At 53.5% G+C, this 25,863-nt stretch overlaps 1 protein-coding gene across 21 annotated transcripts in view; it reads left to right on the top strand.

Moving 5' to 3' along the window:
- The window catches only part of KIF1A (kinesin family member 1A), an 86,943-nt gene that overhangs the window by 5,147 nt on the left and 55,933 nt on the right, over positions 1-25,863 (top strand). For all 21 annotated transcript variants that reach the window (XM_043877605.1, XM_043877612.1, XM_043877610.1 and 18 more), the window contains exons 2-6: positions 17,015-17,182; positions 22,641-22,717; positions 23,787-23,966; positions 24,734-24,799; positions 25,204-25,382. In XM_043877605.1, coding sequence (XP_043733540.1) covers positions 17,077-17,182; positions 22,641-22,717; positions 23,787-23,966; positions 24,734-24,799; positions 25,204-25,382 — 608 coding nt within the window. In that variant the 5' untranslated portion in view covers positions 17,015-17,076. The remainder of the gene's footprint in view (positions 1-17,014; positions 17,183-22,640; positions 22,718-23,786; positions 23,967-24,733; positions 24,800-25,203; positions 25,383-25,863) is intronic.

Genomic DNA, 25,863 nt, shown 5'->3' with positions numbered 1-25,863 from the left:
GCTGCAGCCAGAGGATCCATTTCCTGTGGGCCCAGGGCAGCGGCCACAGCTCTGTGGGTGGTGGGGGTTGTCTGTGTGTCTGTGTGTCTCCCCTTCGGGCCAGCCTGAGGTTCTGAGATGCTGCTCCAGGATAGGGGGGTGGGGCATCACCCAGGCCCAGCCCCCTGCAGCCCCCCGCCCCGCCCAGCCCTTGTCCTGTCCTGGGAGGGGGTGATGATGCACAGGGTGTCAGGAGTCCTGTGCCCTCCTCCAGTCCCAGCCCTGCCAGTAACGCTCAGGGGGCCTCAGCTCCCTTCTCCATCTGTCATTAGCTCAAGCCAGGAGGGTGAGGGGCAGGGCTTGACCATTGAGGCCCAAGATCTGTGGGTCAGTGGGGGCCATGCTTCTGGGGGGCCGTTGGGCTGGAGCACAGGGTTTCTCAGCAGCTCATGTCACTGGTCCTCACGTCCACCTGCTTCTGGGGCCAGGGCTGTACCCTGGCCAAGGCCCTGCTGCCCAGGAGGGCGGCAGCTCCAGGCTGAGCGGTGATGTGGGGCCAGGCCCACATCAGGGCAGAGCTCAGCTCTCCCTAGTTACTGAATGCATTTCCTTTGTCCTCTCCCTCCCCCAGCTTCTCAGTCACTCCCTCTCTTCTGCTGAGTGCCCTCTTTCCTGGCATCCTCGCCCCGGAAACCGCCTCCTTCCTGCTGTTCTCTGCATCCCCTGGGCTGGAGTCTATTTGATGGGCCCCAGAGTGGCTGCTTTCTTGGCTTCCTGTATTGCTTTTGCTGGAGCACATCCTTGTGTGACTTCCTGAAAAGGGTGGTGAGTCCTTGGCTGCCTGAGAGTGTCTTCACTCTGTCCTCACATTGGGTTGCTGCTCCATCTGGGGCCCTTCTTGTCAGTAATTCATGCTTTGTCATCGTCACCTGCATCCAGTCACTCAAGAGAAGTCTTTGTCAGCAACTTGACTTCCCTCCCTGGATCTCTTCGCATCCTCTCTTCATCTGTGGATTCCTGACCAGCCACGTGGATGGGTTCGGTGTGGGTTTTTGTGTTTATTAGTGTTCAGTGCGGCCTTTCAGTGGAAGACAGGCTTTATTCTTCTGTCTCTTCACATTTCTCCCCTTTCATTTTTTCTGTTTTCTTCCTTGAATTCATGCATTGGTCTTCGGTGTTCTGGTCTTTTCTCTCATTCTGTCTCTGTGTTTTATGTCCTATTTTCTGGACAGTTTTTGGACTTCATTTTGGAGTTCTCTGGGGGAATTTTGTGTTTCAGCATTTACAGTGTTTATCACTAACAGCACCATCTTCCTTGTCTCTATGTGCTCCCGTTTCATAGCATCCTATTCTTGTTTTGAAAATGCAGTGTCTTCTCAAAACATTATGAGTAAGTTTAGAGAGGTTTTTTGTTTGTTTAGTTGTTTTCTCTTTCTCACAGGGCCTATTTTCTGCTGGTTTATTTTATGCTGAAGCTGTTATTCCCCTCGTGCATGTGAAAAGGCCTTGGTCCATTCATGTTAGGGGCCCTGTTGGGGAGTGGATGTGTCCGACCGTCTTGCGGGGGGAGTGGGGGTGCCGCTGGCAGGTTTGCTTTAGGTGAAGGGGAGGCAGCTGTGAGCCAGGCTGTGCCCCCAGTGCCAGAATCTGGAGGGCTGCACCCCCACAGAGGGCCTCATGCTTCCTGTGTGTTTGCTCCTGTTTCTGCAGAGGAGAGCCCGCCACTGTCGCCCCAGGTGTTGGCAGCCAGGGCTTCTGTGGGTGGGGGCAGGGAGGGGGGTGAGGGTCTCCCCACTGCTGTGCCACAGAGGCCCACACCCCTAATCCTCATGGGGGGAGAAGAGGGGCTTGTCCTAGCCGCCCTGCAGACGGGCCCACAGAGGCGGCAGGGCTCCGTCCCCAGCGCTGACATGCTGGGGCTTCACGCCGAGGCCTCAGCATCAGTCGGTTGGATGCCTGACCTGGGGCGTCCCCACCACCCTGAATTTGGTGTCAGCATTCTCGGAGCTCCGTTGTTTCCCCTGCTCTCAGCAGTGTGCCAGGGCATGAGGCTCTGTGGGCTGACCTCTCTGCGCACATTTGTCTGCTCCCCTCTGAATCGAGTTGTCGGATTCCCCAGCACACTTCATCCACTTTCACGTCTGGACAGCGCTCCTGTGTGACTGAGCGGTCTCCGTCCGGGGACAGTTAGGGGCCTCTGTTCCCTCCCTCCCGCCTCCTGGGCTCGTCACAACATCTCCAGTTGTGCAGCTGCTGGCCACAGGGTCTGCAGCCTTACTAGAAATTGCCTTGTTGTTCTGAAAGTGGTTGAACCAACAAACTTTTCCCCCATGATCCCTAAGTTCCTATTGTTCTATCCTCATAACAGCTGGGGTTGCAGACGTTTTAATGTTGACCTGATAGGTGTGGTTTTAAGCAACACTTTCTTAATTACTGTTGTGGTTGAGTATCTTGTCCTGTAAGGCAAGATAAGTGTCTTGCCTGTTCATATCTTTTTGCCCATTTTTTCCTTTTGTGTCTCTTTTCTTTGACTTTGTCTGTTCTCTGCATGTTCTGCTCGTGAGTCCTTGTTGATCGTGTGGCTGGGTGGGTGGACTTCTCCTCTCCTTTTAATGGTATCTTGATGCCTGGACTTTTCCTTTTGGCATCTTCCATGGGCTTAGAGATCCTTCTTAAAGGCGAGCAGGGAGAGAACGCTTTTCGTTTTCTTCCGAAACTGTATTATTCACGTTTAGATCTTCAGTCCACGTGGAATCTGTTCGGGTATGAAAGGGGATCTCATTGTGTGTTTTTCCGTATGACTGGCCCGTTGTCTTAGTCTGTCCAGGCTGCAATAACAGAACAGTAGCACAGACTGGGGGCTTACAAACCTCAGAATCTACTTGCTCACAGTTCTGAGGCTGGGAGTCCAGGATCAGGGCACCAGTGCAGTCAGGGTGCAGCCTGGCCAGGTTCTGGGGAGAGCCCTCTTCTGGGCTGCAGATGGCTGACTCTGTCTTCACAGGGCTGAGAGCAGAGACAGGAAGCAAGTCCCCTTGGAACTTTCTAAGGTCACGAGCTTCCCAAGTACCCCTCCTCCTAACGCTGTCACCCTGGAGGGTAGGGTTTCGACATAGGACTTTTGGGGGACACAGGCATTCAGTCCATGACACCAGTTTTCTCGGCGCCCCTTTCTCTTCTCATCAGCCTGCAAAGCCTCCTTTATCTGATGTTAGAAGGCTGTGCGTGCAGGTCTGTTTCTGGTGTCCCTTCTGTTACAGTTGTGGTGACTTACTTGTCCCAACCACCTTGTGTTAATTACTTCAGTTTTATATTAAGTCTTGTTATCAGTGGGACCTGTTGCTCTCTACCTTCTGCGTTTCTTCAAGCTTGTTATTGGTATTTGTAGTATCTTACTATTTAGAAATTCTTAGAAGCAATCTGTCCAGTTTCACACATACACAAAAACTCACCTGATTTTGTTTGAAGTTACATCTGAATGCTTTGATTCATTTGGTGAAAAGAACACATTTTTAAGATATTGAAATTTCTTTTTTATGAACAGATTATAGTTCTTCACTTATTTAGAATTTCTATACTATATGATGTATCCTTTGTTACATTTATTCCCATAAACGTACTTTGTACTTTTGGTTTTTCATTAAATGGTACCTTAAAAAATACTTTTTAAACTCTTTGTCTCTAGTGCATACCAACATGATTGGTTCCTAGCAATTTTGCTGACCCTCCCCACTAATTCAAATAATTTTTCTATGGATCCTTTTGATTTCTGTGTAGATAAGCAGATGGTCTGCATATAATGGCAGTTTGTTTTATTCTGTTCTAGCCCATCTTTTGCCACTGTTATTCTGTCTTCCTGCCTTATCACTCTGGCAAGAACCTCTGCTACAATGTTAAACAAAAGTGGTGATAGTAGGTATCCTGAACTTGTTCCTGAATTTAAAGAAAATGTCCCCAATATTTCAGGGTTAAGTATGGTATTTGGGTAGATTTTTAGTAGATATGTATTATGAGATTGGCTTCCCCAGTGGCTCAGTGGTAAAGAACCCACTTGCCAAGACAGGAGACCCAAGTTCAATCCCTGGGTCAGGAAGATCCCCTGGAGGAGGGCATGTCAACCCACTCCAGTATTCTTGCCTGGAGAATCCCTTGGACAGAGGAGCCTGGTGGGCTACAGTCCATGGGGTCACATAGTCAAACACAACTGAAGCGACTTAGCACTCACGCATTATAGAATTAAAGTTTCCTTTTATCCTCACACTGCCAAGAGTTTTATCATAAATGGGTTTTGAAAATTATTGAGTGCTTCTTCAGTATCTATGGAGAACTTCACTTGACCTATTTTTCCTTTTAAGCTGACATGTGGTGAATTTTATTAATAGCTATCCTAATGTTAAGCCATTATAGCACCATACTGGTATTCCTGAAATAAACCTATCACATTATCCTTTTTATTTTCTGTTTGACTTTCTTGCTAGATTTTGAACTTTTGTATCTCATGTTCATCAGGGACATTGGTCTAAATCTTAATTTCTCAAATTTTCTTTATTTGATTTGATACCAAGGTCATTTTAGCTTCAGTGAATGAGTTTGAGATACAATCTTTCTCCTTCTGTTTCCCTCTTTTTTTCTTATTCTCTTACATAGTTTGTATAAGATTGGAAATATCTGGGTTTTTTGCTATGTATGGGAGAACTCCCTTATAAAAGTATCTGAGTCTTCTGATATTCTTTTGGTGGTTAGAATTTTAAACTATTGAATCTGTTTCTTTAATGGTTACAGGAAAATTCAAATTCCTACTGAATTTTTCTCCTAGTTATAGATCATCTTCTCCTGCATCTTGGTGTGTGTAGTCATCTCCTGCAACTTGGCACATGTGTACTCATTTTTAAAATTGAATTTGAGCCATTTCTACATTGTGGAGCATCTGAGTTATGCTTTCTTCTATGAAGAATGTTGGCTTTGTTTTGTTAGGCAGTTAAATTGTTTGAAGACTTATTTGATCCTTCAAGGCCTGATTTTCAGCTTTTCTAGAATTACTTTAGGGTAGATGTCACTCCAGGGATAGTTAAGCCCACAGTAAACTTGATTTATTTGGGGTCTACTGAGTGGCTGGGAATCTGGGATGGCGGGATCAAAAGAATTGTATTCTGACTGGTGGAAGCACAGATGTCTGCTGACTTTGAGCTTTGGGAATTATTCAGTCTTCTTTCCCTGGACCACATGGGCATGGACTAAGTTGTCTACAAGTTTCCCTTGTGACTCAGCAGTAATAAATCTGCCTGCCAATGCAGGAGATGTAGGTTCAATCCCTGGGTTGGAAAGATCCCCTGGAGAAGGAAATGGCAACCCTTTCCTGGGAAATCCCATGGACAGAGCAGCCTGGCAGGCTATGGTCCATGGGTCGCAAAGAGTCATGAGCGACTCAGCAAAGGACTGAGCAACTAAACAAGAACAGTAGTAAGACAAGTGAATCCCTAGTGGATTTCTGGAGCTCTGTTACCAAGTAATGCTTTCCTTTCCAGACTCTGAGCCACCCATTCCAGCTGCTGCCACCTACCCAAACTCTGACCTTCATCTCCTCAACTCATCAAAGTTGCCGAGCTGTTCAAGTGCCCCCTGCCAGTGCCTGAGGTCTGTAAATTGCCTCTGGGCAGATCTGGCAATGGTAGGGCTCATCCCCATGTGTTTCCATGCTCTCGGTGCCCTTCTGCCATGTCTAAAAACAGTTATTTGCATCTGCTTTGTCCAGTTTGCTAGTCGTTTACAGTGGGAGGTTGAGCATGCTCCTGATAACTCCTTCATGGCTGGGTGTGGAAGTGCTGTCAGTTTTGCTTGTAGTATCTTCATGATCATTTACGACTGAGTTTATTTGTAACTCTGCAGTGGTTTTTTCTTTTGTGTGTTGGTTATTTGGATGTTGGGACTTCCCTGGTGGTTCACTGGCTAAGACTTGACGCTTCCACTGCAGGAGGCGTGGGTTTGACTCCTGGTCAGTAAACTAAGATCTGGCGTGTCTTGTGTCATGGCCAGAAACATATTTTAAAAAGAAGTTTATTTTTAAAAATTTCTAAACATGGATTTTTAATGATCGTTCATTGATTTTTTTATTTACTTGTATTCAAATTACATGATCCATTTGGTATAGTCTGCATGGTAAAATATTGTAAATGTTCCCTATGTTTTAGAAAAGAATGTGTTTCTCTAATTTTTGAGGGCAAGATAGAGCACATGTGTTCATCAGTTCATGATGGTTATGTTGTTCAAATCGTCTCCATCCTTGTTAATTATGTGTCTGCTTGGTCTGTCAGTTAGTGAGAGGTGCATTAAACCTCCTGCCATGATGAATTAATGAATTCATGTGGCATGGCCCCTAACCTTGGTTTTCTGGTTTCATCATTTTGTCTCTTTGGGACCATTCTGGGTAATTTTTTTCCTGACATTTTCCAGTTCATTAATTCCCTGTTCAGCTCCATTTAATTTGCTGATTAATGTCAGCTAAACTTTAAAATTTAAAGGATTATATTTTTTAAAGTTCTGCATGGTTTGCCCCCATATTTTACTGCATTCTTTTCCATTCCTGCTTGTTTCTGTTTATTTAAGTGCACTCATTTTGTAGTCCAAATCTGACAACTGCAGCATCTGAGGTTCTTGAGGATCTAATTCCGGTTTTCTTTACATTTTCCCCCTGACTCCCATGGTGAGTTTCATCTCGGGTGTTGGGTAGTGTGTCACCATGAGCACGCATTTAACTGATCTTCATCTCTGGGAATACTGGGGAGCCTAGGCAAGGAAGCTCTTCTCAAGGGGGTTTGTGTCTGCTTTTGTGAGATACTTTGGGTGCAAACACCTGAGGCTACTCTGAGCTAATGTCTCAACCTTGGGCTTCCCTGATCACATGGGCTTTGTGAATTTTAGACCCAAACCTGTGTGAGGTCAGGTCTGTGGCCTCAGATTCTCAGAAGCACTGGCTTTCTCACCACAAGGAGCTGAGGGCCGTTCAGACCAGTTCCCATGTCCCTTTGATGGCCAGTGGCTTTCCCCCACTTCCAGAGGATCCAGATTTTTGTGACACTTGGTTCCACTTCTGACTGCCTGTCTTTGAGGTCACGCCTCCCATCCCCCACTCAGCAGGTGAAACCCACTTCTCTGCATTTCTGGTGTAGTTTCCTCCTGGGTGGGCTGGTGGAATGGGCTCCCCACTTTCATTTCAGCTCCTTTCCTTTTTTTCCTTTTCCAGAATTCCCTTCTTTTATTCTGATGCTTGTTATATATCCCAAATTTCATGGTGAGTTCTAATGGGAGGATATCTCATCCATTGTACTGCCAGAAATGGAAGTCTTTCATTCACCTTTTCCCCCATCAGTTTTGAAATAATAATCTTAATGAGCAAAACCGATTTTTGTTTTCATGCACACGGCACTTCAACTGAGGTGAGCTAGCTTTCTGTCTCTCCCACTTTCCCTGAATCACTTGATAATTATTTTAAAAATAATTTTTAGGTTAAATATGAACATCATTTAGAAGAGTCAAATATAGCAACAAGATTCATTTAGAAAATCAGCAGTTTTCACTCTATGCCCAACCACTTTCAACTCCTTTTAGCTGTTTTGTTGTTACTATTGTTATTTAGCTCTGTATTGCTAAATAATGTTCTTATTCTGCTCATTTTTGGCCTGTTTTAGAAGTTACAGAAATAGAATTTAGTGTTTGGTTTGTCATTTCTAATTTATCTTCTCTCCCTCCTGAAATGCCAGTGAAATAACTATTGTTGTTCAGTCACTAAGTCGTGTCTGACTCTTTGTGACCCCATGGACTGCAGCACGCAAGGCTCCCCTGTCCTCCACCATCTCCTGAGTTTGCCCAGCTTCATGTCCATCGAGTTGTTGATGCAATCTAACCATCTCATCCTCTGCCACCCGCTTCCCCTTTTGCCTTCAATCTTTCCCAGCATCAGAGTCTTTCCCGATGAGTCAGTTCCTCTCATCAGGTGCTGAAACATTGGAGCTTTAGCTTCAGCATCAGTCCTTCCAATGAATATTCAAGGTTGATTTCTTTTAGGATTGATTGGTTTGATCTTCTTGCAGTCCAGGGGACTCTCAAGGGTCTTCTCCAGCACCACAATTCAAAAGCATCAATTCTTCGGTGCTCAGGCTTCTTTATGGTTGGTTTAGTTCTCACATCTGTACATGACTACTGGAAAAAAAAACATAGCTTTGGCTACATGGAACTTTGTCAGCAAAGGGATGTCTTTGCTTTTTAATAGGCCGTCTAGAGGTAAACTAGGAAGAACTATGGAAGGAGGTTAGCAACATTGTACAGGAGGCAGTGACCAAAACCATCCCAAAGAAAAAGAAATGTAACAATGCTAAATGTTATCTGAGGAGGCCTTACAAATAGTTGAGAAGAGAAGAGAAGCAAATGCAAAAGAGAAAAGAGAAAGATATACCCAACTGAATGCAGAGTTCCAGAGAATAGCAAGGAAAGATAAGAAAGCCTTCTTAAGTGAACAGTGCAAAAAAATTAAAAAAAAAAAAATAGAGGAAAACAATAGAATGGGAAAAACTAGAGACCTCTTCAAGAAAATTGGAAATACCAAGGAAGATTTCATGCAAAGACAGGCACAATGAAGGACAGAAATGGCAAAGACCTAACAGAAGCAGAAGAGATAAGAAGAGGTGGCAAGAATACACAGAAGAACTGTACAAAAAAGATCTTAATAACCTGAATAACCACAATGGTGTGGTCACTCACCTAGAGTCAGACATCCTAGAGTGTGAGTCAAGTGGGCCTTAGGAAGCATTAGTACAAACAAAGCTAGGGAGGTGATGGAACTCCAGCTGAGCTATTTCAAATCCTAAAACATGATGCTGTGAAAGTGCTGCACTCAGAATGCCAGCATATTTGGAAAACTCGGCAGTGGCCACAGGACTGGAAAAGGTCAGTTTTCATTCCAATCCCAAAAAAAGGCAATGAATGCCAAAGAATATTCAAACTATTGTACAATTGTGCTCATTTCAATGCTAGCAAGGTAATGCTCAAAATCCTTCAAGCTAGGCTTCAACAGTTCTTGAACTGAGAACTTCCAGATGTACAAGCTGGATTTAGAAAAGGCAGAGGAAATAGAGATCAAATGAACAACATCTGATGGTTCATAGAAAAAGCAAGGGAATTTTAGGAAAACGTCTATTTCTGTTTTATTGACTACACTAAAGCCTTTGACTGTGTGGATCACAACAAATTGCAAAATTCTTAAAGAGTTGGGAATACCAGACCACCTTACCTGCCTCCTGAGAAACCTGTATGCAGGTCAAGAAGCAGCAATTAGAACCCACCGTGGAACAACGGACTGGTTCTCAATTGGGAGAGGAGTACATCAAGGATGTATATTGTCACCTTGCTTATTTAATGTCTATGCAGACTACAGCACAGGAAATGTCAGGCTGAATGAATCACAAACTGAAATCAAGATTGCCAGGAGAAACATCAACAACTTCAGATATGCAGATGACACTACCCTTATGGCAGAAAGTGAAGAGGAACTAAAGAGCCTCTTGGTGAGGCTGGAAGAGGAGAGTGAAAAAGCTGGCTTAAAACTCAACATTCAATAAACTAAGATCATGGCATCCAGTCCCATCACTTAATAGCAAATAGATGGAGAAAGCATGGAAACAGTGACAGATTTTATTCTCTTGGGCTCCAAAACCACTGAGGATGGTGACTGCAGCCATGAAATTAAAAGAAGCTTGCTCCTTGAAAGAAAAGCTATGACCAACTTAGACAGCATATTAAAAAGTAGAGACCAAAAAAAAAAAAAAAAAAAGTGGAGATATTACTTTGCTGACAAAGGTCCATCTAGTCAAAACTATGGTTTTTCCAGTAGTCATGTATGGGTGTGAGAGCTGGACCATAAAGAAGGTTGAGTGCTGAAGAATTGATGCTTCCTAATCGTGGTGCTGGACAAGACTCTTGAGAGTCCCTTGGACAGCAAAGAGATCAAACCAGTCAATCCTAAAGGAAATCAAACCTGAATATTCATTGGAAGGCTTGTTGCTGACGTTGAAGCTCCAGTACTCTGGCCACCTGATGTGAAGAAATGACTCATTGGAAAAGACCCTGATGCTGGGAAAGATTGAAGGCAGGAGGAGAAGGGGACGACAGAGGATGAGATGGTTGGATGGCATCACCAACTGAATGGACATGAGTTTGAGCAAGCTCCGGAAAGCGGTGGAGGACAGGGAAGCCTGGTGCACGGCAGTCCACGGGCCTCGTGGAGGTGGACACAGGCTAGCAACTGAACAACAGCAACAGCCCCAGCTGTGTTTGTGCCCTGCTTTTACAGGCTCTGCCTTCCAGGGTTTTCAGATCAGGTCCCGGCGTGGTTGCTGAGGCCCCTTCTCCCAGGGGACCTGAACTCTGACCTCTGTCTCCTTGGCACCTGAGACCATGGGAGAATTCTCTTTGATTTCCAGAGGCTTTCTGTCTGAGTTTCAAACTTCCGCCCTTCCTGCCTTTGGAGTTTGGCAAATGTCTTAAGGGGAGGACTGACTATTTGTTCCATTTAAGTCTCTGCTTCTTTCTCCTGGGATCTTGGCCTCTTAAGTGTTGTTTTTCTCAACCAAAGAGCTCTGCAGGTTCTCCATCCCTCAGCAACAGCTCTCTGCGTGGGAAGACTCTGGACTCCCAGCCTCGTGCCTGTGACCGGAATGCAAAGCACTGGGGGAGAATGTGCTGGGGAAGTCGTCCCCTGCCTTGGAGCAGCCCCATCCCTGGAATCTCCGCCCGCCAGTCCTCATGGCTTCCATAGCTCTTAGATTCCTTCAAGCAGATTTAAAAAACCGTGTGCAGCTCCTCCCATTGTGAACGCCGGGATGGGTGAGGGGAGGAGGGAACAAGCGTCTTCCGCCAGCGCCAGCGTTCCCCCACCTGGACGCACAAGCCCTCCTTTGTTTTTCCTGTTTGGTATCAGTGCACTGTCTCCCCCCAGGGCCATGAGCAGAGTCTCCTGTGTGTTCTTGTAAATGCTTTCCCAGACTAAGATCTAGCTCTTCTGTCTTTAGCCAGTTGTCCAATACCAAGCTTATCCCATCCTGCAACACTGCTTTATCACCGCTGGGTCTGGGTTTGTCTGTTTGTGTGTGTCTGTGGCCCAGCTTCATGTTTTCCACTTTCCTCCGTTCTCACATCACCACTAGACTTTGGGAGCTACTGCAGCTTTAGAGTAAATACAATAGTTGGTAGGGTGTGCTCCCCTCTTTCTTCTTCTTTTTCAAAAACTCTCTTCCAAACTCTTGCCAAATTTCACTGAAAATCCTGTTGGACTATCTTGCTTATTGGAATTGCACTGAATGAATATAGCTAAATCTGGGAGAACTGAACATTTTGCAATGTCAAATTGAACATCTTTCTTAACTATTTTCTTTGTTTCTAATTATCACCTGTTTCAGGACTTGGGATGACGTATTCACAGGACCCAGCCTTTACGTTTAAGGCATGGGGCCTGTTGCTGAAGGTGTATTAGAATTCTCATCCTAGTTTGCATTCTCACTAGGAATTCAACACATTGTTCTACTCTTCCCACTCCAGCCAGAATGTCCTAAGACTTTTCTCAGTTTCAAAAGTGCAAAGATTTTCCCGCATAAGGCAACATGCATTCTCAGAGAGATACGCCCTCCAGTCCATGCTGGATGGCCATTCATGGACGTAAGAAGGTGAAAGAGTGTTGAAAACACATCTGTGGTGTGTGGATGGAGGCGCGCAGGTGGCTGGAAGGGGCTGCGGGGTGGAGCTGCCGTGGGTCCAGTCCTGAATTTGGCCCCCACCGCCTGGGCTTTCGCTCGTGTCCTGAGCTTTTGGCCTTGGTAGTTGGCCGGCCTGGTACTTTCTCGTCTCCCTGTAGCCCTGGATGAGCTTTGTCTCCTGAGAGGACAGTCCTGCTCCTGTCCAGCCTGTTCTGGGGAGTCCTGGGGCACTGAGGAGCTGGCCCTGGGAGTTTGCAGGATTGACCCCAGCCCTGCCCATGCCCTCCCCTGTCTGTAGAGAGAGGGGCACCTGGGTCTCTGCAGCCCCTCCTGCCCTTGGTCCTGGGTCTATGCACAGAGGCAACCCCCCCATCCTGGAAGGGGTTCTTTTGGTCAGACCGTCCAGAGGGTGATGATTACAGGGGAGGCTGAAGCAGATCTTTTCAGAAGTGGAGGTGTCATGGACCCTCAGTGTAGGAGGGTCTCAAAGAGACCCCAGGCCTCTGCTCTGCTTGGATGCCTCTGGTGACAGGAGGCTCAGGACTTAACGGGCATCGAGTTCATTTCAGACAGTAGTAGCAGAGCCCCGGCAACTGAACGACTGAACAACAATGATGAGGAGGGGCCCCCAGAACCCTGGGCTACCTGTTTCCTGGAGCTCCTGGCTGTTGCCGTGACCAGCAGCTCGCTGTCCCTAGCCTGCCCCCTCCCCTTTCCCGGGAGCCCCTCCTCAGCCCTGAGTCTCCATGGGGGAGCAGCAATAGCATCAGTCACTGCCCTGCAGCCCTGGGGAAGGAAAAGCTTCTACTTACTAGAAATTTTTACCAGCTTTCTATTTCATTCCTTCCATATGCTGGGCCTTGTGCTAAGTGATTTATCTACATTTTGTTTTAATAATGCATGAAAAATCATGCAAGGTAACTAGATATTACTCCTTTTTTTTTCCCACTAGGGAAGCTGTTCCCCATTTGGCCTATTCCTAGTAACTTGGCCACAGCCTCTCCCTGCAGCCCTGGGGAAGTCACTCTTCCTGGAGGTCTGGGACCCCAGAGTGGAATCACTTCGGCGTCAACCTCCTCAACCCGGTCATGGTGCAGATGGGTAAACCGAGGCCCATTGAGTCACACAGCTGAGATAAAGGCAGGACTGGGACTGGCCCCGCCCCCAGGCCTGCACCGAATTGCTGTGACGTGATTCCACCCTGGGCGTGGCCTCAGGACTCAACCCAGGATCTACCCCCCACCTCCCCCGAGTTAGGACAGGCAGCATTGTGCAGATGTCTGTCCTATTGGTTAGGGCAGTCTACCCCCACCCTTTTGCTTGGCTGAGTAAATCACCCCCTTTTCTACTGGCTTGGAGACCACACCAAGTCGTGGCCGCCAGCGGGAGCCCAGGGGAGGGTGTGCATGGACACCCTGCTGTGAATGCCCTTGGCATGTTGGTGACTTAAAGGTCCAGCCACGTGGGGGTCGTGTTTTCACTTGCAGAGAGCCCAGCTGGTCACTGCCCCTGTCGCAGGTGAGGACGCCTGTGCTGGTTCTCATGAGGGCTGGTGGCTGGACCCGGGCTCTGGGGAGGAGTCACAGGGAGGCTCCCAGCTGGGCTGAGCCCCCTAGGACCGGCCCCCTGTGGTGCCTGATGTCCCGGGGCTGCCTGACCCTCTTCCTTCTGTGCTGCTGAGGCTGCCTGGGGGCAGCTCCGGGCACTGGCCTCCCTCGGGGGCTCCCAGCACAGGGTTACTGTCGGGGCTTGAGGAGGAGGAGGACATGAAACAGCTCTGCAGAGGCCGAGGCTCGGGGCACACTTGGTTCCCGTGGATTTTGTCTTTCTGCTAGGTGGGGCTGAGACTCTGTGTGCCCAGTGTCACGGGCTGGCCCCGTGCCAGTGACTGGACTGCTGTCCACAGGGACACTCGGCCCCGTGTGCCGCCGCTTTGGAACCGGGGGTGACACCTCACCACACCTCGCACCGCCTGGCCTTTCAGGGCCCCGGGCCGCTCCCCCTGGACATACTCCACCCTGACCGTGGCCCGTGGGGGAGTGGGCCACAGCCTGCTGTACTGGACAGAGCTCGCTTGTCCTTGCTGGGTCTCCAGGGCCCCCTGGGAGGGGGAGGGACAGGAGAAAGCAGGTGCCCTATGTGCCAGGTCCTGCCTGTCCCCGGGTTCCCCTCCTGGGAGTCTGGGGGCCACCCTCCTAAATGGGAAGGATGGGGCATCAGGTGGGCCCCTCTGCCACATAGAGGCCTTGCTTCTGCCTGAGTCCCCACCTCTTCAGCCTGGAAACCAAGCCCCTCTTGCCTGCCCTCATCTGAATCTCGGGTGCTGCTCCATCCACTCACCTCCTGTCTGAGGGCTTCCAGCCCAGGGAGGTCAGTTCTGTTGAGCTGGCACAGACCTAGCTCGGAGGCTGTCCGGGGCCCGCGTCCCCAGCAGGACTGCCTGCTCCGTGTGAGTGTGACCCGCAAGTGGATGTGACGGCCAGCTTCACCTTCACACCTGGGGGGACGGCCGACACTGGCTGCTTCCCCTCCCTCCTTCCTCAGGCACGGGCCCAGAGCTGGGTCTCACTGTGGGCCTCCAAGCCTCAGTTTCTTTTCTGGCTTTTCTCTTCTGTTTGTTCCTAAAATATCACCGAAGGTAATACATTGTGGACGTGGCATCGAGGTCCGTCGGGGCTGGGAGGGTCTCGCTGAGAAGCAGCCCCGCCGTGCCCCCGAGCCTAGAGTCCCCGTGTCCTGGTTTGTCTGCTCCATTTAGCTCCCCCCGCGACAGTCAGCTTGTCCGCACCGTCGCGCCATCAACGACACCTCGGCACTTGACACTTCCTGCCCTGCTTCCTGTGTGTTGATTAGCGTGTTGTTTACAACAGCAGGACTGGTGAATAGTCTCTCCTGCTGCTCGAGTGCACTCTGCTTCTGTGTTGTTGTTTTTTTAATATTTATTAATCTGGCTGAGTCGGGTCTTGGTTGCTGTATGTGGATTGTTGTTTACCACGCAGATCTTTCGTTGGGGCTCACAGAGCCTCTAGTTGTGGTGCTTGGGCTTAGATGCCATGTGGCGTGTGAGATCTTAGTTCTCTGACCAGGGATCAAGCCCTCATCCCCTGCACTGGAAAGTGGATTCTTTCCCTCTGGACCATCAAGGAAGTCCCTATATTTTCCTTCTTGTAGAAGATTTTATCAGAAATAACTGACAGCTGATGCCTGGGTTCATCACTGATCTCTGATTAAACCTTTGGATGGACGTTTCTCTGCATGGGAGACCACCTCTGGCCTTGCAGCACCGTCTCGCCCCTGGGTGGGTCCCCTCCACTGCCATCAGATTGGGGGTGTCCCCCTCCAGGCAGCCCCAGGGCCCTCCTGGGAACCCTTTACCGTCCTCTGGCTGGGACCCCACCCACGTCTTCCTCACGTGTGGAGCACAGGTTCCCGCCTCTTCCAGAGTCTTCCTGGTTCTCCCTTTCACCCTACCCCCGGCTGTGGTTTGCCTGAGCTCAGAGTTCTAGGCTGAGTGTTGCCACCGTTCCTCAGCAATCTGAAAGTGTTTCTTCCTCCACTGTCCATGAGAGGACAGTACCATTCTGAGTCTCCCTCCTCTGTGGCCTGCCTTTCTCTCTGGAATCTTCCCTTTAGCCTGGAACTCTTGAAAGTTCACCATTTGCTGTGGTTTATGACCTTTTATAGCAGATGGGGTAGGTAGACCTCTGAATTTGGAAACTCATGACTGGCAATGCTGGGAAGTTTTCTTGAATTATTTCTTTAATAGTTTCTTTTCATTGATCCTCAAATTTTATTTCTTTTCTAGCGTGGAAAATTACTTAATTTCCAAGCTTTTTGTTTACTTTTAAAGGTTCTGTTTTTGTATTCTTAATTTCCAAGAACTTTTTCTTACTCATTAAAAGTTTCTTTTAACAATAGTATCCTTCACTTGCTCATGAATGAGTGACTTTTCTTTCTGAGGATGTGAATTACAAAGCGTTTAACATTTGTGGCTCAGAAGGTAAAGAATCTGCCTGCAGTGCAGGAGACCTGGGTTCCATCCCTGGGTCGGGACGATCCCCTGGAGGAGGAAATGGCAACCCGCTCCAGTGTCCCTGCCTGGTGGGCTGCGGCCCATGGAGAGTCGGACACGACTGACACTTTCCTGCTCCGTCTCTTCCTCTTGTGCTCCCCTCTTCATTTTAGTCTCTCTGTGTCTCGCTAGAGGGTGTGATCCTGCTCAGTCTCCCTGGCAGCCAGCACGCTAGGGGCCCCGCAGCAGGAGCGGGAGGCTGGGGCCCCCCTGCCAGCCACCTCACTGGGCTCTTCACACATCCACCCTCAGCTGGGCCTCAGAGCGCGAGGCTGCAGAGCCTCAGTCTCCCCGAGGGTATCCCCTAGCCTCCTGCCGGGTGGTGGTGGTGGGGTTGGGGGGGCACGTCCTGGAGTTCACTGGTAGGGGTGGGGGTCTCAGGGTCTTCATTGCTCTGCCGGAGCTAACAGCTGCTGTCACAAAGTAGCACAGACCGAGGGCTTAGACAACAGGAGTGTATTGTCTCCGAGTCTGGAGGCTGGATGTCCCGGACCAAGGGTTCAGCAGGCTGGTTCCCTCTGAGGCTGTGGGTGAGAACATTGCCTATGGTCTCCTGCCTTCAAAAAAAAAAATGTTTCTTGACTTATTTTTGGTTGCGCTGTGTCTCTGTTGCTGTGTGGGCTTTTCTCTAGTTGTGGCGAGCAGGGTTACACTCTAGCTGCGTTGTGCGGGCTTCTCTTTCTGCAGGGCACAGGCTCTAGGGCGCGCGAGCTCACTGGAGGTGGTGCGGAGGCTTAGTTGCTCTGCCGTGTGGGATCCTGGACCAGTGGTCAAACCCGTGTCTCCTGCCCTGGCAGCTGCAGTCTCCTGCACCTGAGCCGCCGGTGAAGCCCTGCCTTTCGGTGGTTTTCGCCCGGTCCTCAGCTGGCCGGCCCCGTCTTTTCTTCACATGGGGCTACCCCATGTGCATTTCTCTAAGTAGCCTTGGGCAGCCCCACTCAGCCTGTGACTCCAGAGGCACCTGCCGTCTTTCCCGTCCTGGAGTGAATTAGCTGCTTCTTGTCAGGCTGCTGCTTTCTCAGGCTCCTCTCATCCCGTTGACTGTCTTCCCTAAAACGCGAGGCCTTTCTCGCCCACAGCCACCCGCTCCGTCCCTCCTCCTCATGAACTGGTCATCCGAGTGGGTGTCGCCGGGGCTGGACCAGAGAGGGTTCCATGGCCAGAAATGCCTGCCCTGCCTTTCTGGGTACTGTCTCTAACTCATGTCTCCCTTCTCCCCAAGGTGTCTCCCCTGCTCGCTGGGGCTCCCACTGCTGCTAGGAGTGACCCACAGAGGCCGCAGAGATGGCCGGGGCCTCGGTGAAGGTGGCGGTGCGCGTCCGCCCCTTCAACTCTCGGGAGATGAGCCGCGAGTCCAAGTGTATCATCCAGATGTCGGGGAGCACCACCAGTGAGTACCGTGCGCGGCCCCAGGGCCCCCTCGTCCACACCATGCGTGGTTTCCTGGGGCTGCAGGAACAGAGGCCACAAATCGGGCGGCTTAAAACCGCAGTAGTATATTCTCTCGCAGTCATGGGGGCCAGAGTTCAAACCCGAGGTGCTGACGGGGGGCCTCCGGGTGGTGGTGCCGGAGGAGGACTCTTCCTGCCTCTCGTGGCCTCCGGCGACGGCCACGCCTGCACACCCCTCCCCCTGCTCCATCGTCACGGGGCTTCTCCCCTGCGTGTCTGGGTCCCTGTGTGGCCTTGTACGGACACTGACCACTGGACTTAGGAGCAACCCTGATCCAGTGTGACCTCATTTCAACAGCTACGTTCATCTTCAGAGACCCTGCTTCTCCCATTCTGAGGTTTGGGGGAGACGTGAATTTGGGGGGGGAACTTTTCAACCCAGGACACAAGGTTCTTGATTTCTCATCTTGTGTGCTCTTTATTTCTAACTGTAAGTCATCTCAAACCTTTCTGAGAAGTAGGAGGTCGACAGGAAGACATAGTGAGAGAAAGGATGGCTCTGAGAGGGTCAGTGTGGCCTGCAGGCCCCTCTAGGGCACACACCTGGCTGCCGGAGCCTCAGAGACTCAGCCCTGCACCCGCGCACTTTGGGGCCTCTCTGTTGACTTGGGGCGTGTTGTCAGAAGAGTGGACAGGACGTGTGATCCCAGGGAGAGTGGAAAGGGCGTGTGCTCCCGGGGAGAGGGGACAGAGCGCGTGCTTCCGGGGAAAGTGAACAGAGAGCGTGCTCCTAGGGAGCATTGAGCCATTCCCAGACCAAGAAGCAGGGTGTTGCTGACACCTGGAGGCCCGCCCACCCCCACCCACCCTCACCCACACTAGAGCAGGCATCTTTGCTTCTCACACTGGGGGCCAGCGGGCTTGTTTGGGGCCCCAGAAGTGGAACCAGCATTTGGATCACCTCCTGCTGATCAGGAGCCCAGCCCCACGCTTAGTGTCAGGCGGGAATTCTTCTTCTCCCAGCTGTGTGGTTGGCGTGGCTTGGCAGGCAGCTTTGCACCTGAAGCTGTTGCCCGTGGGCTCCTTGGTGGAACCTGCACCCAGTGGTCCTCAGGTTGTAGGAGGACGACGGGGAGCCCTGGGGGTGGGAGGTGGGGTGGGAGGCAACTTCCATTGTCCACAGGGTTGGAGGGAGGGTCTGCCTCAGGGGAGGGGCACTCGGGGCGGATGCTGGCTGCCTCCCAGTGCTGTGAGGGCTGAGGATTCGGGCATGGCTGGGGGGTGTCCTGTCCTGGGGGTGTCATGTCCTGGGGTGTCCTGGGGCACCACTGGGATCTGTGGAAAGGGGTCTGGGCTGGGGGTCTTTGCAGGAGCCCCGGGGCATGTTGTAGAGGCTCCGGGAGGAGCCTGTGAGGGGGACCGTTGAGCACGGCACCCAGGTACATCGGGGGCTCATAGTGACTCTCATCAATGGTGTTGTCTCCACTGGGTGCCCGGCAGCAGACCTGAGATGAGGGTTCAGGTGCCCTGGTCTCACTGTGGGGGCACAGAAGCTGCGAAAGGGCGTTGGTGAGCAGGGGGCCACCACGGGCAGCAGGAATAGGGCCCAGCTATTCCTGGTACAGGACGCACCTCTGGGTGACCTCCCCAGGAAGCTGGGATCTTGTCCAGCTACTGCCCCCATGCAGGCAGAGGGCCTGTCCAGGGCCTGGCTCTGTTAAATCTCCAGCCTGGCCCCCATGTGGGTGGGGGTCTGTCCAGCCTGGCCCCCTTGAGGCTGCAGAAGGTGTTACAGCAGGGACTCTATTTCTGTAAGGTCATAGGTCACATTCTGAGGTTCTGGTGGACATGAACTTGGGGAGGACGCTGTTCAGCCTAGATGAGTGCCTGTGGCGGGGTGGACGCCTTCAAGGTCAGGCTCTCCAGCCCCGCCAGGCCCCACAGGCCCTTGCCCAGCCTGGCCTCCCTGCCTGCAAGGCTGGACCCTGGCCAGCTGGGCCTGCTGTGTGTTTCAGGGAACGGACTGCCATTCTGGAAGGTCTGTCGGGACCCCCTGACGGTCTCCTCTGCCCACACAGACCCTGTTAGTTGCACAAAGGCCCTTGTTGACCAGCAGCTCGTGTGTGTTCTCAACACCCAAGTCCTCAGAGAAGTTGGCCCCACATGCCATCACTGTTCTAGAATGTTCTGGGCTCCAAACAGAGTGACCCTGGGCCTGGGAGACCACAGAAGGGAGCATGGGTGTGGCCAGGAGGTGGTGACCTGGCTGTGGGCTTGTGTATTGGAGGAATGGCTCAGACACGTGGTATCAAAGACGGGGCCCTGGTTAGCAGCCGTGGCGAGGGGCTGGGGGCCCGCTATCACCGGCGGGCCCCAGGCCAAGATGCCCTGGGCGCTCCCTGCCTTGAGCTGCCTCTCCCCGGGGCCTACCTGTGAGGGTCGAGACGGGCTGTCCACTTGCAGGGGCCACACGGCTTCCTTTTCTGCCTTGAGCCCCTCAGGGCCGAGGATGCTCCCGTAGCACAGGGGAAAGGAGGCTGGGTGGGGTCAGGTCAACACCCTTCAGAACCTGGGAGAAGAAGGTGGGGGGTCCCTTCATACCCATGTCGGAGGGGACATCACTGAGCCCTAGCCTGCACTGGGCTCCATTCCCAGCATCAGGCCTGGGGAGCAGGACTGAGGCCCCCACTGACCTGGGGGTGACATTCCCATGGGAACTCAGACATTGAACTAGACGGGCCAGGGACAAGGACCATGCCTGGCGGAACATTGCAAGGGCCTTGCTGGGGGCGTGGGGGCCTTGCTGGGCAGGACGACTCCTCCTGCTACCCGGAGGGCCCTCCTGACATGAGCCCGATGCCGAGAGAATGTCCCCTAGACCCCTGACACTGATGTTTCTGTCTCCGTCTCAGCGAGGCCGCTTCCTAAATCTCACAGGTGGTCAGCAGTGGCCTGTCACTAAACTAGCCCCTCACTTGCTCTGGCACACACACACACACCCTCTGTTTGCCCATTTCCATGGTGTAAATACTGTCCTTGCATCAGTTCCAAGCCCCCTGGGGTTCAACCCCAGACCCACGGAATTCCTCAGCGTTGAGCACACGCTCCTGGAAGGAGTGGAGGGGGCTCCCAGCATGTGGGGCCTTCAGACTCTGAGAAAGCGGCTCATCCTGGTTCAGCCCCTGCCCTGCTGTTCCCGCCCCACGGTGCCTGTCTTTGTCCCCTGTGTGCCCGCGGCTGGGGCGGAGGCACTGAGTCCCTGACAAGCCCAGGGTCCTGGCCCCTCCTCAGACCCTCAGGAGGAGGAGACACAAGGCTACACCGGAAGCCCCCCTCCACCAGATCGCCTCGGTGCTGGGGGGTGGGTTCTGCCCTGTCCCCCTGGCCCAGGGAGATTGCCCTGGTGAGGGCTCACAGGCATCGGTGGAGAGAAGGCCTGGGCTGGACCCTGGGGAGGGCCGTCCCCTCTGGAGCTCAGGACCGTCTGTGATGGGGACACCACAGGACCCCGGGGTTAGAACACGGTGGGGTCATAGTCACACCACGGACCCTGCGCCAGTGGGAGAGGGGGCAGGTGACAGCAGGTCCGGAGCCAGAGTGACTCCACCTGCCGGTCTCCCTGTGGGCTCTCCTTGAGGCCACTCCCCACTCACTGACCCTGGCAGCGGGCTGTCCCCTGCCCACTCAAGGTTCCTTGAGCACGTCTGTGCCCTGTCCCTAGGGGGGCTCCAGTGCAGGCAGACACCCCAGTGCCTGGACAGCGTCAGCACTGGGGGGGCGGCAGGGGTTGCAGCCAGCGAAGGAGAGGGGGCTAGGTGGGGTGGGGCGACAGGGTGGGCAGAGCTGCGGCGCTGGTGGGTGCCGGGGCCTGTGTGCGCTCGGGGGGCGCTGTGATTGTCGTTTCCATGGCGCCGGCATTATCTGTGCCGAGGTTCCGGCAGCCACATCCCCATGTCCCGCGGGAGTTGAAACCCGGGCAGCTAGGTCTCCTCTCAGCCTCGCTCCTGGAGGCAGCATGGATGACGTGACCCCCTTTTGGCTCCAAAGAAAGGGCTGTGATGGTCAGTCACCCGCTCCCTCCTGCCGGCCTCCCAGGGGTGCTGAGTCATCAGCTAGAACTCCTCAAACCTGGGGCATGGGGCCTGGAGCCGGGTCAGCCCTGAGGACTGGGCTTCTGGTAACTCCTGGGCCATGAGCAAGACCTTCTGGAGCACACAGCGAGGGCCCTGCCTGCCGAGCAGGTCAAGGCCAGGGTGGCCAGGGTTGGGGTGCAGGTCCCAGTGTCCCAGGGCTCCAGAGCAGAGTGCCGCAGACGGGGCCGCTTAGACAACAGGTCCCGAGGCTGTTGAGTCCTGGATCAAGGTGTCACCGGCTGTGACATCAAGGTGTTCCTTCTGAGGGGGAGGAGAATCTACTCCCCACCTCTCTCACCTCTTTTTCTTGTTGCTCAGTCGCTCAGTTGTGTCCAACTCTTTGTGACCCCATGGACTGCAGCACACCAGCCTCCCCCATCCTTCACCATCTCCCAGAGTTTACTCAAACTCATGTCCATTGAGTCAGTGATGCCATCCAGCCATCTCATCCTCTTGTCGGCCCCTTCTCCTCCTGCCTGCAGTCTTTCCCAGCATCAGGATGTTTTCGAATGAGTCAGCTCTTCACATCAGGTGGCCAAAGTATTGGAGCTTCAGCATCAGTCCTTCCAGGGAATATTCAGGGTAGATTTCCTTTAGGATTGACTGGTTTGATCTCCTTGGAGTCCAGGGGACTCTCAAGAGTCTTGTCCAGCACCACAGTTTGAAAGCGTCAGTTCTTTGGCACTCAGCCTTCTCTATGGCTCTTGCCTTTAGTGGTTTCTGGAGATGCTGGCATCTCCTGGCCTGCAGAAGCGCAGTCGCGGTCTCCACCTCCATCTTCATTCGGCCTTCCCCACGTGTGTGTCCGTGGCACATCCCTTTATAAGAACACCAGTCCCGTGGTGTCAGGGCCATCCACTCCAGTGCCCCCTCCTCCTTACCAGGCCCACCTGCCAGACCCTGTCTCCAAATAAGGTCACATCCCGAGTCCTGGGGTCAGGACTCCATGCGTGAATTCTGACAGGGGTCAGGACTCAGTGATGTGTGAATTCTGAGGGCCGTAACTCAGCCTGCTGCAGGGGTGGGGTCTGCTCTCAGTGAGAGTTACAGGTCACCCAGGACACGGCTGGCAGGGCAGGGTGTGGGGTCCTAGAGCTCAGGAAGGCGAGGGCCCCAGCTCCCGGCAGTTGAGGAAAGCCGGTCCAAGGGGTGGGCAGCATGGCCTGCATCTCCAAGTACGGGGAGGAGGGTGCCGCGCTCCTCAAATGGGATGCCGTGGTGGGGAGTGGCCTGGAACCCTCTCACACTGGGACAGCCCGAGTTCCTGAGGAGGTGTGTCCCTGCAGGGCAGCACTAACCATTATGCCTGTCTCCCTCCCTGCAGCCATCGTTAACCCCAAACAGCCCAAGGAGACACCCAAAAGCTTCAGCTTCGACTACTCCTACTGGTCACACACCTCCGTAAGCCCAGGGCTGGGGTTCTGGCGGGGGTGGGGGTAGAAGCCAGCTCTGCCCTGCTCACTGTATGATCTTCCGCCAGTCCCTTGACCTCTCTGAGCCACTGGGGTGAGGGACCCACCCACTCCCCTGCAGGACCGATGCGGGAGGTGTGGGCCTAGGTGGAGGCCCATGGGGAGGGGCCTGCTTTCCTCAGTTGCCTTGTGCGTGAAAGGTCATAGTGCAGGTGCTACATGCACTATCCCCTGCTGTGACAGGGACCAAGGGGCTGCCAGCGCACCAGGGGCAGTTTCCAAGGGTCTGAGTTGTACGTCCACTTGCCCACAAGCCTCTCCTCTTCCCCAGACATCCCAGGCTCAGTGTCCGAAGCTGATCCTGCCCACCTGACACCAGCCTGCCCATGCCCTCCTCCACTCCACTTCCCCTGGGAGCCTGGGAGAACCCTGGGCTTTTCACCCCCCACCTCTTCCATCCAGTCCACACCCAGTCCTGCCATCCCCCAGCCCCCTGCATCCTAGAAGGTGTCCAGGCCCTCTGCCCCTGGGCCAGGGCCCACCTTGAGTCACATCTCTGAGAGCCTGGTCCCAGGGCTCCCCATTTCACCTTCCAGCCCCTCCTCTCCCACAGTCAGGGTACCCCGGTCCTGCCTAAGGTGACCGCTGTCTTTAGGACAGTGTCCAGGGGTGATAGCCCAGCCTATGGACCCCTACCCTGCCGCCTCTCCAGTCCCACCTTGTCACTCCACGGCCGCCACACCAAGCTTGGTTTCAGGCACCACGTTATGTACTCCCACCTCCCAGCCTTTGCACATGCTGTTCCCTCTGCAGAAATGCCCTTCACTCTGTGAGGCCCTAGCCTGACGGCTTCTCCTACTGCTCGCACCGGAAGCCCCCCCCCCCCTTTATTTCCCCTCTCCAGATGTGCTGTGACGGGGTGGGCAGGCAGGCGTCTGCTCCACAGCACTGGCCCTGGTCCCCAGAAGCCCATGGTGCGATGCGGGTGCTCAGAGAACTTGGCGGGCGGAGGTCGCGGCACCCCAGCCTCTTGCAGCTGCTCCCCTCTTGTCCTGCAGCCGGAAGACATCAACTACGCCTCTCAGAAGCAGGTGTACCGCGACATCGGCGAGGAGATGCTGCAGCACGCCTTCGAAGGCTACAACGTCTGCATCTTCGCCTACGGACAGACTGGGGCTGGCAAGTCCTACACCATGATGGGCAAGCAGGAGAAGGACCAGCAGGGCATCATCCCGCAGGCACGCGGCGAGAGGGGCGGGGCCTGCGGAGGGCTGCGCGGATGGGATGTGGTCTGAAGCTGGCTGGGGCGGGGCCTGAAGAAGGCTGTGCAGATGGAGTGTGGTCTGAGGCAGGGTGGGGCGGGGCCTGGGAAGGGCGGAACAGGCCCCCCGGAGAGCAGGGACCAGGAGGGAAGGTAAACCAGGAGGAGGTTGGGGCCTGGGCAGGAGGCAGCATGGGGCAGACTGGCTGTGAAGAGGCTGGAGACCCAGGTCCATGGATGGGGAGCTGCGGGAGGGGCCCAGGCCCGGCCAGCGACCACCGCGGTCACACCCATGACAGGAAGGCTGGGACAGCTGCTGGTGGGGAGCTGTCCCCACCTTTCCTGGGGAGAGCTGTGAGGGCTGGTGGTCCAGGCAGGGAGAGGTGCTCAGGACAGAGGATGCCCGCTAGGCAGGTCTCCAAATCTGAGCTGGTCAGTACTGGACTTGGTCAGGGAGGGGAGAATGTCAGGTGGTCTGCAGCATGGTAGATCCTCCACCTCATGCAGGTGAGGATGGTGGGAGGAGCAGGAGAGGATCAGATGTCAGCTGGGGGCCCCTGAGTTATCAGAAGACAGTGACTCCTTGGCTGCAGGCCTTCTCGGTGCCTTTAAGGTGGACCGTGAGGGTGTGGGAGGGGCTTGGGGAGCAGAATCCTTGCTGGGGTGCAGGAGCCCAGCACCTTGAGAAGCAGGGCTCTGGGGACAGCCCAGCCTCACATCTGACCGTGTCCTCTATCCCGACAGCTCTGCGAGGATCTCTTCTCCCGCATCAACGACACTACCAACGATAACATGTCCTACTCCGTGGAGGTAGGTCTCCCCACCGCCTGTCCCTTGGAGCGTGGCTTTTCTGACCTAAAGCCAATCCCCCCACTGGTCCGTGCCCTTATCTTGTCATTCTTGCATGTATGTTGCAAATGTGCCTGCCCCACGCTGGACACTGGAAGGGGCAGTGTTATCTCCATGGTGTTTATTGAGCAGCTACTCTGAGCTGCATCGTTTGGGCTGGGCTGTGGCCGAGGTGGCCCCAGTGTGACCTCCTTGGGCCAGCCGGCAGCATGGCTATGGGTGGGCAAGGCCAGGCAGGCGGGGGTGGGCTGATACCTCTACTTACACATTCCAGCAGGGGCCCTGGTCCCAGTGGGTGACTTGGGCACATGTTGTACCCTATTTCCCCCACTTTGGGGGTCCCTGATGTCAACTCTGTCCTGCAGGTCAGCTACATGGAGATTTACTGCGAGCGTGTCCGTGACCTCCTGAACCCCAAGAACAAGGGCAACCTGCGTGTGCGGGAGCACCCGCTGCTGGGTCCCTACGTGGAGGACCTGTCCAAGCTGGCGGTCACCTCCTATAATGACATCCAAGACCTCATGGACTCAGGGAACAAGGCCCGGTGTGTGCGAGTGATGTGCCCACCCTCCCTGCCCACCCCAACACAAGTGCAGCCTTGAGTCTCTCCAAGGAAGACCGGGCCTTGGGGTGCCTGTTGGTGTTCTCATGGGGCTTGTCCAGGGCCCTCATTGGGCCTAAGGCCTTTTAGGGCACATACCTGCCTGCGAGGGACCTCCAGCTCGCCCAGTACAGGAGATACCATCACCTACACAGGGCCTGCTCCTCCTAGAGGCTCTGGCTATGGCTGCCCTGCGTGGGGCCAGGCTGTGAGGCCCAGCTCTGCCTGCTTGGGGCGTGTGGAGAGGGTCAGCCTCAAGGCACTGCCAGCCACAAGCTATTGGTCTCCGTGGCTGCAATGCCCTGGACCTCCCAGCCCAGGAGGATCTGCCCTGGTTGTCATGGCAACAGCTGCCCGTCTGCTACCTAGGGGCTCCTGGGAGGGTGAGGAAGACTGGGTGGGCAGCCGACACCTGACAATAGGT

The sequence above is a fragment of the Cervus elaphus genome, chromosome 20 (genome assembly GCF_910594005.1).
Source record: "Cervus elaphus chromosome 20, mCerEla1.1, whole genome shotgun sequence".
Lineage (NCBI taxonomy): Eukaryota > Metazoa > Chordata > Mammalia > Artiodactyla > Cervidae > Cervus > Cervus elaphus.
Note: the sequence above shows the minus strand (reverse complement) of the source record. Positions and strands in the feature narration are given on the sequence as shown.